Below are 13,099 nucleotides of genomic sequence, written 5' to 3'. Positions count from 1 at the left end.
AGTGGAGGCTTTAAGAAAAACACAAAATGTTGCAAGGTTGATGATAATATTGCAAAAGTTGGCAAGATCAATGTATTCATTTATGCAAGTGTTAACTCCTTAGTGTTTTGATAAATGTCTTCAGCTTTTTTTCTTACCAAAAGAAAAAACATTTGTTTCCAAAATTGTTTTGTAAACAAAAGAAGTTATTCAGGACAAGAAACTGAACCAGTGAAATTACAGTAAAAATATGTATTGACAATTTTGATGGTAATAAATTCTGTTCCCTCTGTGTGTGTGTATACACACATTCACAGCTGTTTTATTTAAATTTAAAATTTTCAACTGTTGAAGTTCAGCAGTTTTAATATCACTAATAAGCCATGCTTTGGCCATTGTTCAAACAAGTATTCTAGTATTTTAGGAGCTTGAAAATCCAATTGGTATGGACAGTTGTATAATAGGATTAACTCTTAATCTTCTTTAACAAGCACAAAATAATAAGTTTATTCAAAAAAAAACTTTCCATAATTTCAATTAAAACAGTACTACTATACAGCAATCTTGTTTTTTTAAGTTTGCTTTAGGGCACAAACTGTTGATATTATTATGAGATGATTCTAATAAGAGTGCTGAATTTTAATACCTCACAAATATGAACAATTCACTTGATATCTGAAGCAGCATTTGTTGAAACTTGTAAAAAGACAGTTCTGTAGTAACCAATCCCAGAACTTTTAAACAGAGGAGATTAAAAGGAATTGAGACTTATTACATTAGAGTTGTTTTAAAATAGTATTTTTCAGAATCTGATTAGTAGAAGAACAAAAATGCTATGTACAAGATAAAGGTTAAAGGAATGCTTTCTACTTGAAATCTGATCAATTTAAAAATGAGTTTAAAATGGCTTCAGGTGCCACACCTGTCCCTCTGCTGCCAAGTTTTATTTTTCTAGTAACATTTTCCTAATTTTAAAATTTGTTTCACTTCCCTTATTGCTGTGCACAAGACCCAAGTAAGCACGGGAAACCGAATGACAGTACAGGGGTAAAAGTGAAATTGACTAATAATATAAACAAAAGCACATATCATCCAACATAGCATTTACAAAGGTACTTCTCTTCAATGGGACTGCTTGATTTAAGTCATGCAGTTCGGAGCATAGCTGCAGTGCCTATCAAGATTGGTCTAGTCATCACTATAGTAGATCAGAAAATGAAATTTCCATCCTAGGGAAATTCCAATATTTCAAAAAATGTTCTTCATGAACTGGTACAAAAAGTCAACATATTTCATGGGACAAAATCTGAAATATTTCAATTCAGAAACATTGAAACAAGCTTATTGAAATATAGTATAGAATTAAAAATTTCAACAAAAATCAGTATAAGTGAAAACAAGAAAGTAGAAACAAAATACTCCATTTTGATTTTGAATTGTTTTTAAACTTTTACCTCAAATTTCAATTAAATTGACACGTTTCCTTGAAACATTTATATTTTGAGGTACCAGCTTTTTCCAATAGAAAACCTCGATGGAAAATTTTTCAGCTAGCTCTAGTGTTTTGCTTGTATTTTGCATCCGTTTCATTTATCCGTCATTTATTTATTTGTATTTTCAGATTGCAAGAGCTTTTGGGCAGGAACTATATCTTCCTATAAGTGTCTACAGTATCTAATATAGTTTAGACTCTGCTATAAGAACTATAATAACTATTTATAATGGCAAAAAGAAAAGGAGTACTTGTGGCACCTTAGAGACTAACAAATTTATAATAGGTTACAAATGGGGTTTTGGTACTCTGAGTTTGCCTAATTTAGATTTCCTTCTTTTTCCATCATTGTTCACAGTTATTTGTGTTACTGAAGTGTAATGGCTTTTTTAGAAATACAATTTCTAAGGAGTGACATAGGTGTAGGATAATTTTTCCACAGCATGAGTCAAATACCTATGTCATGTTCATTCTAAGAAACTCATATTTTCCCTGTGCTCAGTTATTCTCTCTGAAATGGTAAAATATACCTATCTCTTGTTTTCACCCTGTCCAAATTCTCTCTGCACCTGACATTACTTTCTGTTGTTGTTTCTGCAGTATTGCCAAAGCTTATGATTTTATCATAAGTCTCTCTAAATTTGGTGTTTTTCTTAAAGTCCCAGTTCATGGAGTCAGGTGATTATGTTAGAATCTCAGCTTTGATTACAAAAAATAGTAAGTTTCAACCTCATGATTATGGAGAGGAGCTTGGAAACATGAACCCTAAAGGCTCAAAACCCAGAAGGCAAATAAAAAGAACAGAACTTATTTTTAAAATCTCATGATTTGGGGGGTAGGGGGGTGACTTTTGGTGTGGGCAATACTGCCTCTGCTTCTGTTGTCTAAATTGGAAAAATCACTGTTCCTATATAATGTGTCATGGTAGTTGTTTCATAGATGGACAACAGATTTTAACAATGGTTCAAAAAACATTTTGAACTGTGCATAAATCTGTCCCTTTTAAAGGTTAAACTAGAATAACTATCTTAATTACAACCAGTCCCTCTCACTGTGATGATTTGACCTCATTATACTGAGGATAGTAGGCTGCTGGCATATGACCCCTTCTGATTAGTATAATGGTCTAAAGCCTAATCATATTTTTGTTACATTGTTTTTTTCCCCTGTTTTTAGAAGGAAGATGTTGCTAATGAGGAGATGGCAGAAAAACTGTCTATTCGAAAGCAGCGCTTTATGAAGTTCGCATCCTTGGAATATGAAGGAGAATATTACATGACACCTAGAGACTTCTTGTTCTCAGTAATGTTTGATCAAGTTGGCTGTAAGTTGATTTCTCCTCAGTAAATTGTACTACTGATTTGTGTGGTGGGTACCCTTTAAGAAGTTCCTATCCTCTGCTGATAAAAATTAGCAAAGGCCAGCTAACAACATTAATAGAATACACGCTTGTAGACTCTTAACAGGGATCAGTTGGCATACCTGTTGAGACTGAAGGTCCAGGAATCTGGAGTCTTTGTGCAAATGTCTTAAACCCCTAATGGGCATATTTAATCAATATTCATTTCCTTGTTTATCTAAATGACAGAGAAATTAGCCAGGTTAAAATACACCAGTGTTCAGAACATCCCTCAGGCAGTAGTTACCAGTCCCAAAAGAGAGGGAGATACTGAGGGCTTGTCTTCATGACCGGGGAAATCGACACCCTTGCAGCGGGTGTCAATTTAGGGGGTCTAGTGAAGACCCGCTAAATCAACGGCCCAGCACTCTCTGGTCAACTCCAGTATTCCAGGTCCCCGAGAAGAGCAAGCTAAGTCAAAGGGAGAGCGTCTTTCATTGACCCAGCACAGTGAAGACACCGGGTAAGTCAACCTAAGCTATGTTGACTCCAGCTATGTTATTTACGTAGCTGGAGTAGTGTAACTTAGGTCAACTTACCCTGGTAGTGAAGACAAGCACTCAGAAAAAGACAAGATCCTTATCCCCTGTCAGAGGAATGGAAATGAATAGCTGCCCCATAAGTTGCTTCAGGGATAGCAAGCCTGCCATTTGCCTCCAAAAGTTATGCAAATGTAAAGTATTCTGTTTTCTATCTAGCAGAACCTAGATATACCAAATATAACAAACCTAATATACTTATGTTATGCAAATATGGTGCAAATTTGCATCTTCCTTACTAGCCTTACCATTTAAAAACAATCAGAGCTGTCCAGCAGTTAAAAATTCTTTCTGGATGTTGCTTGATTAGACAGCTAGTTTATTTTTTAAAGTGTGGGGTTGGAATGTTCAGCCCGTCAACTCATTTTATTGTCTGAACATCAGTTGGGTGCTTAAAAATCTTTTCAGTAGAGAAAGAAGTCAGTCATTCTCAGTCCACATCAGTTAACCAGACATTAACTGGAGAATGAAGTGGCAGTTTGAGTATAATGATTAGTGATTTGCTGAGCAAACCAGAGACATTGTTCATTATTTCAACAGATATTCATGAATCTGTGGGTCATTGCAGCTGGTATGGCTAGTGTAAGTCCAGATGACAATCAAGGCTACATAAACCTAAAGAGCACATAATACTGTTATGCTGAAATCTATTAATCCTGCAATCAAGCACGTCTTTGGTCATTAGGTAATTACAGACTTAATTAAAGCTGATGGGTATGGTAGCTACTATTCATTCAGCCGAAATGGAAGAAGTAATTAAGCTCCTTTATGGAGTAAAATAGCTGGAATAAATAGAAGTCACCACCCAAGGCTATATGCAAGGTTGATCAAGATTTAAGCCATGTGCGCCAAAGGGTTTCCCTGGGACCTGATTGCAAATGCAAGGGCTGGGTCATTGAGTGGTTGGAGCTGTGTATGTGTCAAAGGGGAAAAGCAAAATGGAAACAAGCAGAAAGCCAGAGATGCGGTCATGAGCATAGCCCTGATGGGGAGCAGAGACACAGCGCTTTTTGGGTCATAGGACTGGCTGGCAAGGCAGACATGGAAGTTATGAGTAAGGAAAATGCCGCCTGCTGTTCCTATTCTGTTCAGGGAAATAGGGCTTTGTGTACATTTTTTGTAAATAAATAGGATTTCACCAAAGAATCGTCAATTTTTCCTCCTAATGAAAACAACCCAGCAAAGCCTTGAATATTAACTAACCTCTCAGCCAAAGGGGCAACTGTATTAACCCGCTTTTGGAGGATTCATAGCTTGCACAGCGAGGCTCACATAGCTTGTAAAATTGTTACTTCTGCAGTTGAAAAGCAAGCTTTTTTTTTTTCACAGCTGCTCATTGTATCCCTCCATTTTCACTGTGCAATGTGCCCTGATTGGTCAGGGTATTATGCATACAATAATTTTATGTTCTCTTAGTGCTTCAGAAAGCTGAATTCATATATTGTGCATCAGTCCCCTGTCTGCTTGCAATATCAGAGCAAACAGAGTGTAGGACGATGAATACATAGAACCTTGTTGCCTTGATTTTGTTGTAGTCAGCCAGCAGAGAAGACCCAATGTTACCAATATTTTTAATAAAGCCAACTTTTTGTCATATCAGCTTTAATTGTGGCCCTTTTAATATACTGTTCTATTTTCACAGCTGGTACAACAATATACTAGTATGAGATGAAATTCCTCCTGTGTCACATAACTAGCAAATATATAATTAAACTGCAGATTTCAATCAATTTTGCAATCATTACCCACCAGCATCATTTCACTCATTGATAATTTTCATTTGCAGAATTACTTGATGTGCTATTTTGCTTGGATGTTTTTATATTTTCTCTAATTAAACATAATTAAAATTTAGGAGAGGGAGTAAACGTGGTGTTGAGTAAACAGATTAATATTCTGACTGGCAATGCCACATCAGAAGTGCCTGGAACTACAGCTAGAGAGGGCAAATATAAAATTATCGTTGATATGTCTAGATTGTCAAATGATTAAGTAGCATTTTTTTACTGAAACAAAATCTTAAGTGTACCCTTTGACAAAGTTGCAAAATATGCACTAAATGATGATTTATTATAAAGCAGTTTCCATGATAAGAAAGCATAGATGGATTACACAAAACTGTACAGCAAATACATAAACCATCATAAAATACAACCCAAATGATCTTGAACCCTGTTTTCATGGACCTTAGTTCACCAATTTTGTTCATTTGCTTCCTGGTAGATAAGCTTTTTATTACTGATTTTCTATTTAATATAGCTTAAAAATGTGAGATCATTGCATTCTGTATAGATTAAATCACACCTGCAAAGTTATTTACTATCAGGGTGATAATGAAGAAAAATATTTACAATCCTGCCATTTAAACAGCAAGAGTTGATAACAAATGCATAGCTTCCTAACAGACCTATTTTGTGTTTCATATTGACACAGCAGATAACTCTTTCAAGGCAGAATGGGAAGGTCCAAAAAATGCTTTCCTGTCATGTGCAGCACTGCATGCTGGATTTCTTCAGTTTTTTTTCTTAATTTATTACAATTATTTTCTTAAGGGAAGCAGTCTACTCTGGTTTTTAATTATAGATAACTCTGTAAAATAGGTTTGGGGGCCTGACTTCTTATTTGTACATAGGATGATGTCCTCTGCTGATCAACTCAACACATGCAGAGAGAGCTTTGAGGACTCTTATATTCCTGGCTACGTGCCATGTAAACAGTGTTCAAGCATCGCAACAGCAGGGATAGCAAGCAAAACACTTCACTGGCAAGACAAGCTGTGTAAATAAAAAAAGTTATTAGCAAACCATAATATGTAAAACATCAATAATTAAGTATTTTATTGTTCCTCTGTTTATCGTGCTGTGGAACCTACTGCATTTACTCCTTTCTGTTATCTCATAAAAGAAATATCAAAGGATAACTTCAACTTGCTGGGTTGAGACATAAGCTTCTAATGTATTTTTAACCTATTTGGGTTTTGAGGTATATAAAATATGAAGGCTTAATTCACTTGAGATTTGCTTTAATACTGAAGATGAATTTTCATTGAGAGTTAATAAGCTACATTTAATGCTTTAATTTTAACAATAAGGAACAGTTGTGTACACGGACGATATGTCTACACAGCAAAGAGAAACCCAAGGTCGGCCCATGTCAGCTGACTCGGGCTTGTGGGACTCCGGCTGTGGGGCTGTTTCATTGCTGTATAGACTTTCAGGCTCGGGTGGGAGCCCAGGTTGTAGAACCCTGTGGGGGTAGGAGGGGCTCCAGCCTGAGCCTGGAAGTCTATACAGCAATGAAACAGCCCCACAGCCAGACCCAAGTAAGCTGGCACAGACCAGCTGCAGGGTTTTCTTTGCTGTGTAGACATACCCTGAGGGTACATCTACACTGCACACATGTTACAGCAGAGTGTAGAGTACATACACTGCACGCCCCCCTAGCAAAGGTATAAATAGCAGTATAGACAGTGAGGCGCTGCTGTCAAGGACAGTGGGTCTTGAACCCTGGTCCACAGTGCACTTAGTAGCTGGTCAGGTCTGACCTGCCAGTCAGTTGCCAGAGTAGAACCTGAACTCTGACAGAGGATGCCCATCCAGGGATTGGTTGGTGGAATGCTGGGGTCCCTGATTGGTTCCCCGCTCTTATTCAACTCAAGCATAGAAACAGGAAGTTGTCCCTGCAACTGGATTCTCCCTGCTTAGGACTGCTTCCCCTGTAATACCTGCTCCTGCTACTGATGTCCTGGTAACCTGGCCCTGCCTGCCTCCTGACAGCTGGCCTGTCTTGGACTCTGACCTTCTGGTATCTGTCCTGGCCTGACTCCTGCTCTGAACAGTAGGTCAGATCGCCCATGCCCCAGTTATAACAGTTTGTGTGGACCTCTTAGGCCACAGGAATGAGCCTGGTGCCATCAGAATGGACCTGGATAACCCTTTGGGAGGATTGGTTACACTAAGTGGGCCGCCCACCTTCAACCAAGCACTGAAGGCCTAGATCATCCAGCTGACCTCAGAGAACCAGCTGTTGCAGGAGCAAGTCACACAGTTGCATGCTGAAAACACTGTGCAGACATGGCTTGCGCAGCCCTGTTCCGCGAAACAGCTGCTGGAATGGCTTGATAGTAATTGCCAGCGATTCCAGGGTTTTATAAACCAGTGCCGCCTCCTGTTCATGATGCAGCTTTAGTCCTACACTACTGATCATGCAGAGGTGAGCCTCGTCATTAGCCTGCTGTCTGGGGAAGCATTAGACTGAGCCTCCCCTTCTTGGAGTGTGACAGTCCAGTATTGTCAAACTGGGAGTTCTTCCTCCAAACCATGTCAGTATTATTAGATGACCCACACTGAATTCAAACAGCAGAGGCTGCTCTAAGGAAACTCCAAAAGGGGCAGAGCACCGTAGCCTCCTATGTCGCACAATTCCGCTACCTCATGGGTAGGCTATTTAAAGTAATAAATAGGCATACTATTCTATTAAAGTAATAACAGACTTAAATATATTTGTACTGTCCAGGAGAGGGTGAGGCAGTATAGGACATACATTTCTGGGGGAAGATCTAGCACTGGGAGTTGTTCGGGGTCAACCTGAAGCATAACAAAGGCTGGTGAGAGCCAAGATGTGTCTGGCTTGCTGCAGCACACACAGCTGGGATTGACTTACATGCTGGAGGCTATGATCAGTCCAGGTTGGAGGCTACAGCTGCAAGGCATTGTAAAGGACACCCCAGGTTACAGGGTAGGGGAGACAGTGCTACTCATTAGTCTGGATTGTGCCCAAATATGTCACAATGTGTTCTGAAACATATTGGATGAATACGTAGTACTCGACCTAGATGACATATTGATCTTCTCCAACTACCCAGAACAGCATACCACTCATGTCCAAACAGTCCTGGAGTGCTTGCAGCAGCATGACCTTTATACCAAGCTCAAGAAATGTGCCTTTTATCAGGCCTCCATGGAATTCTTGGGCTTCATCTTATCTTCAAAAGGGATCCAGACACACCCATACAAGATCCAAGCTGTCCAGGATTGGCCAACTTTCTGTGGTTTGCCAATTTCTGTTGATGCTTCATCCTGGAGTTTTCAAAACAAATTGAGCTCCTCACCACTCTACTCCAGAAAAATGCCCAATTCCATTGGTTTCCCAAGGCCCAGAATGCATTCAATCATCTGAAATTTGCTTTTACTACAGCACCCACATTGGCTCATTCTGATGTCACACAAGCTTTCATTGTAGAAGCTGACACCTCCAGTTGGGTGAGCTGGGCTGTCCTCTCCCAGTGACTTGGTCCCAGACCATTGTTAGACCTGTGCACTTATTACTTCTTAAGGAAGCTCGCCCCTAAAGAACTAAACTACAAAATACTTTATAAGGAACTCCTGGTGATAAAAACAGCCTTTGCAGAGTGGCGGCACTACCTGGAAGGAGCTTGCCGCCCAGTCCGGGTATTCACCGACCATAAAAAGCTGGAATATCTATGTAGGACAAAAGTGTTAAACCAACGTCCGCTTCAGTGGGTCCTGTTTTTCTCATGATTTGCTTTCATTATCACATACCACCCTGGATCCAAAAATGGCAATGCAGACACCCTGTCCCAAAGGTACGGTACCAACTCACAAAGTCCCAGCCAGGAACCAACCGTCATTCGCAAATCTCATAACTTTCTCAGTGCAGCTCTTGACTAGAACATACTTGGATTAATAAACTCTGCCTCAGAAATTATGCCTGATGAACAAGCTATTATCAACAAGCAACCACGTGACTCTCAGGAAGGGATCACACACATGAGGGACATCATCTTTGTACCCTCCGGACCTGCAAGAGTTGCAGTCCTGCCAACTATGCCTCAATTTGCCCCTAGCAGGACACTTGAGGTGCTTCAAGACCCAAAAACTAATTACCTGCTCCTTTTGGTGGTTCCGGATGAGTCCGCCAATACAGTCGTTCATTGCCTCTTGTGATGTTTGTGCCCAAAATAGATTTTATTGTAGAATTATCAGAGTCCAACAAATTTACAACAATTTTGACAGTAGTGGAGCACTTTACCAAAATGGCCCACCTCATCCCTTGCACAGGTCTCCCCTCTTCTGAAGAGACAGCCCAGCCCAGCTATTAACTACATAGTCCACCTTCACAGCCTTCCAGAGTGCATCACCTCCAATTGGTGATCTCAGTTCATGGCCCGGGTCTGGCGTGAAGTCCTGTGCCTGCTGGGAGTCCGCACATGTCTTTCCTCCACTTACCATCCTCAGTCCAACGTCCAGACAGAAAGGATCGGTTTCTCGAGCAGTATCTGCAATGCTACATCGCTCATTTCCAGGATGATTGGTCCTCACTTCTCCCTTACACGGAGTTTGCCTACAACAATGCAGACCATGTGCATACACTCCTGAGGGATAGAGCGGGAGGGGAGCCTGCCCAGGTGGCTTCCTCAGGGCCCACTTGCCAGGTGGGGCCCAGCTGAGCCCTCCGTGCTTCCTCCCCACACACACACTGACCAAGACCAGACCACCCTCTGCACTGGTTCCAGGTGGTCCAGCCCTTGGGAGGCAGGTGGGGCCCCACAGGGGGTAGGCAGCAGAAACTGCTTGGAGTCAGAACCATGCTAGAGTGTGGTGCAGACCCCTGGGACGTGTACCCCGAGAGCCTGCCCGGCCACGCCCACCAGCCCCGCAGCCAGCAGCCCTCCCCAGCCTTGCATGGTGGAGCCTGGCTGCTGGGCAGTGAGTCCCCTACAGGTGAGCGGGACCTGCTGGCTGGGGAGCTGCTCACACAGTAAGGCCTGGGTGCTGGACTGCAATAGGCAAAGGGCCAGACCTATGTGGATGGGTTAGATGGGTCTTTAATGGGCCTCTTCCCATGATGCTATTGTAAACCTGGTACTGATTGGAGTTTGGGGAAGGAGTGGTCAGAGGAAGACTATGAAAGAGGCCTTCTATGGGAAGAGCCCCAGATTGCTCGGCATGGCTGATGTCTCGTCATTTAAAATTCCAGGATCCCTTATGCCTAAGTAGCAGTAAGTTAAAGCTACATTTCCCGCCCCCCAAAAAAACATAATGGTTTTAAAACTAGCATTCAGTTACCCACTTCTCCAAAATGATTGCCATGGGGAATAAGTCAGACATCAAGATGACAAATCTTGTCTATCTAGGCCCCATCAGTAATGTCAATAAATCAATATATTAGCCCCATAGCATCTGAGTGCCTTCCAAACATAAATTAATTTATCTTCACACCATCCATCTGAGATAGGAGAGTGTTCTCCCCATTTTAAAGATGAGGAACTGAGGCAGATTTTTCTCCTGTCTAGACACCTAACATGGATTTAAGTTCCAAAATTATGAAAATAAAATTTGGGTTTGAACAGCTTATCCAAAATCACACAGGGAGTCTTTGGCAGAGCTGGAAATCAAACCCAGATTCCTATGTCTCAATCCTATGCCTTAACAAAAAAGCCATCCTGCCATTCACAATTTCCATGTTTAGGAGATTTCATCTATGATTATTATTGTCTATTTGTATGGTGATATCGCCTAAATTCTCCAAATATAATTGGAGCCACACTGCACTACACAGATGTGTTCCCTGCACCAAAGAGTTGAGTCTGATTTGAAACAAGACACAGCAGTGAGTGTGACAAATGGGAGGAATGAGAAGGATGGACTGACATACGGGTTCCATAATGGTCTTTGGAATTTTTTTGTTTTGGTGTTCTAAAAATAAATAAAATAAAATCAGCTATCCTCAGCACCGAACCAGCTACCACTCATTGTTTGGCTAATTTTCTGAAGTGGGTTTTGAGGATAGAGGAGCTTGTTACTGTATACCAGTATGTGTCTGAACTAATTTATCCAAGTTGGTGTAAGAACTGCTCATGCAACCCTAACGTATGAGATACATAATCTTTCTGTGCCTGTGGACTTTGTACCTGCATGTTCAGCCACCTTCCCTCTCCCAGATTATACCTGAAAACCGCAACTGCAACTCAACAGAACTTTGTTTTTAAATATACTCTATAATATGTACAATTTGACATTTTAATGAAGTTTAATTTAACAAAAACAAAATACAAGATTATGGTTCTGACCTTTTGGATCAAACACTAGAATCTTCCTGTCACTTGTTGTCAGATGGCTAATCTCTTCTCAACTACTTCAAGTAGTATCCCTATGGATGCACCAGTGTAGGTGTGCTTGCATCTGTATGCTGCTGATCGGAGAACTTTGGTAGCAGGGTTCATCAGGCCTGCACATGCGCTGTGTCTCCTCATGCTGCTCCACGAGACTAATCAGCGTACACAGGCCAACCCCCTCAGTTCCTTCTCAACTGCCCCGGCTAGAGAAGGAGCCATTAGCAGTCTGTTAAGACTGTTCTTCTGTCTGCTTTGCAGTTAGTTTCCCCAGTTCTAGTTGTAGTTCTAGTTGTAATTCTTCCATTCTTTCTCTTTTCTACCCTTAAAAATAAAATAAAATAAAATTTTCCTGCTCCCCCACCAGAGTCTCTTTCCCTTAGCAAGGTATACCCAGCTCCCAAGGCTTCAAGAAATGCCACACCTTCAATGGGGAGATCCCGGTTGCAGATAAGCACACTCAGTGCATTCGCTGCCTCAGCGAGGACCACATACAACAAAACTGTGCACTCTGCCAGCAGCTCCGGCCAAGATCCCGCAAAGACAGAGAGCTTCACCAGAAGATCATCTTCATGGAAGCAGCCCTCTGACCTCAGTCTCCTGGCAGCTGTGAGTCTTCCCCACAACCTTTGACATCTAAGGGAAGTGGGTTGAAGAAGCAGGCTGGGGCTCCCTCTCACAAATCCTCTAAAAAGAGAGTGGGAAGTACTCTAAGTGAGCTTAGAGATAGCCACAAGCGATCGCCATCTCGCTTGGTATCCTCCACACCGCCAGTACTGAGACCTTCCAAGTCTGGTACCTGTACCTCACGACAACCATTGGATACCGGTACCACTGACAGGCCCCCGGATCCTATGGGCACTGGCACGGAGTCTTCAGTACCAAGGGACAAGAATAAACACTTTGACGACGCTCCTGGTATGCCACTCAACCTTGGTGCTGCCAGCAGCAGTTCACCCTGCACCAGATACATCAGTGCAGACAAGGTCTCCCAACCCCCCAGCACTGCCACCGGGATGTTCGGTACCAGCGGGATTCTACCAAACCAGAGACCTTGACGTACGGGATACACCTGAGGCCCAACCTCTCAGTACCAACATTGCAGCACCAAGTTTTTACCGGGCACAGGGGATATCCCCATAGCCATGTCATGCCCTTCCATTGTCTAGCGAGGGTTCAGATAGTGAGCCAGTGGAGGTGGTCTCACAGTACTCCTCCCAAGCTACATATGAGACCCACTACCAACAAGGCCTGAGAATGTACCCACAGATGGCTCCACCACTGCCACCATCTTGGTACAGCCACCCATGGGCACCTCCACCAGGCCGTATGCCACCACAATGGCCGTATTGGGACCCTTGGGCAGTGCACGGACAGCCTACTTCTCCAGTTTCCAGCCTCACGTGAGATCCCTCCAGGCACACCCCTTCAGGTGCAGCATCCAGGGGCCTCAAAACTATCTCAGGAAATGGAAGAACAGGGGAAACCAATACTGAGGAGGACATAACACCAAAGACCATATCCTTCTCTTCTGTGGATGAAGCTGTCATGGTTCC

General features: G+C 42.0%; 1 protein-coding gene across 2 annotated transcripts in view; it reads left to right on the top strand.

Moving 5' to 3' along the window:
* Positions 1-13,099, top strand: part of MICU2 (mitochondrial calcium uptake 2) — a 244,917-nt gene that overhangs the window by 145,906 nt on the left and 85,912 nt on the right. For both annotated transcript variants that reach the window (XM_048845650.2, XM_048845640.2), the window contains exon 2: positions 2,648-2,795. In XM_048845650.2, the coding sequence (XP_048701607.1) occupies positions 2,648-2,795 (148 nt within the window). The remainder of the gene's footprint in view (positions 1-2,647; positions 2,796-13,099) is intronic.

The sequence above is a fragment of the Caretta caretta genome, chromosome 1 (assembly GCF_965140235.1).
Source record: "Caretta caretta isolate rCarCar2 chromosome 1, rCarCar1.hap1, whole genome shotgun sequence".
Lineage (NCBI taxonomy): Eukaryota > Metazoa > Chordata > Testudines > Cheloniidae > Caretta > Caretta caretta.
The sequence above is the reverse complement of the archived record's forward strand: the minus strand, read 5'-3'. Positions and strand labels throughout refer to the sequence as shown.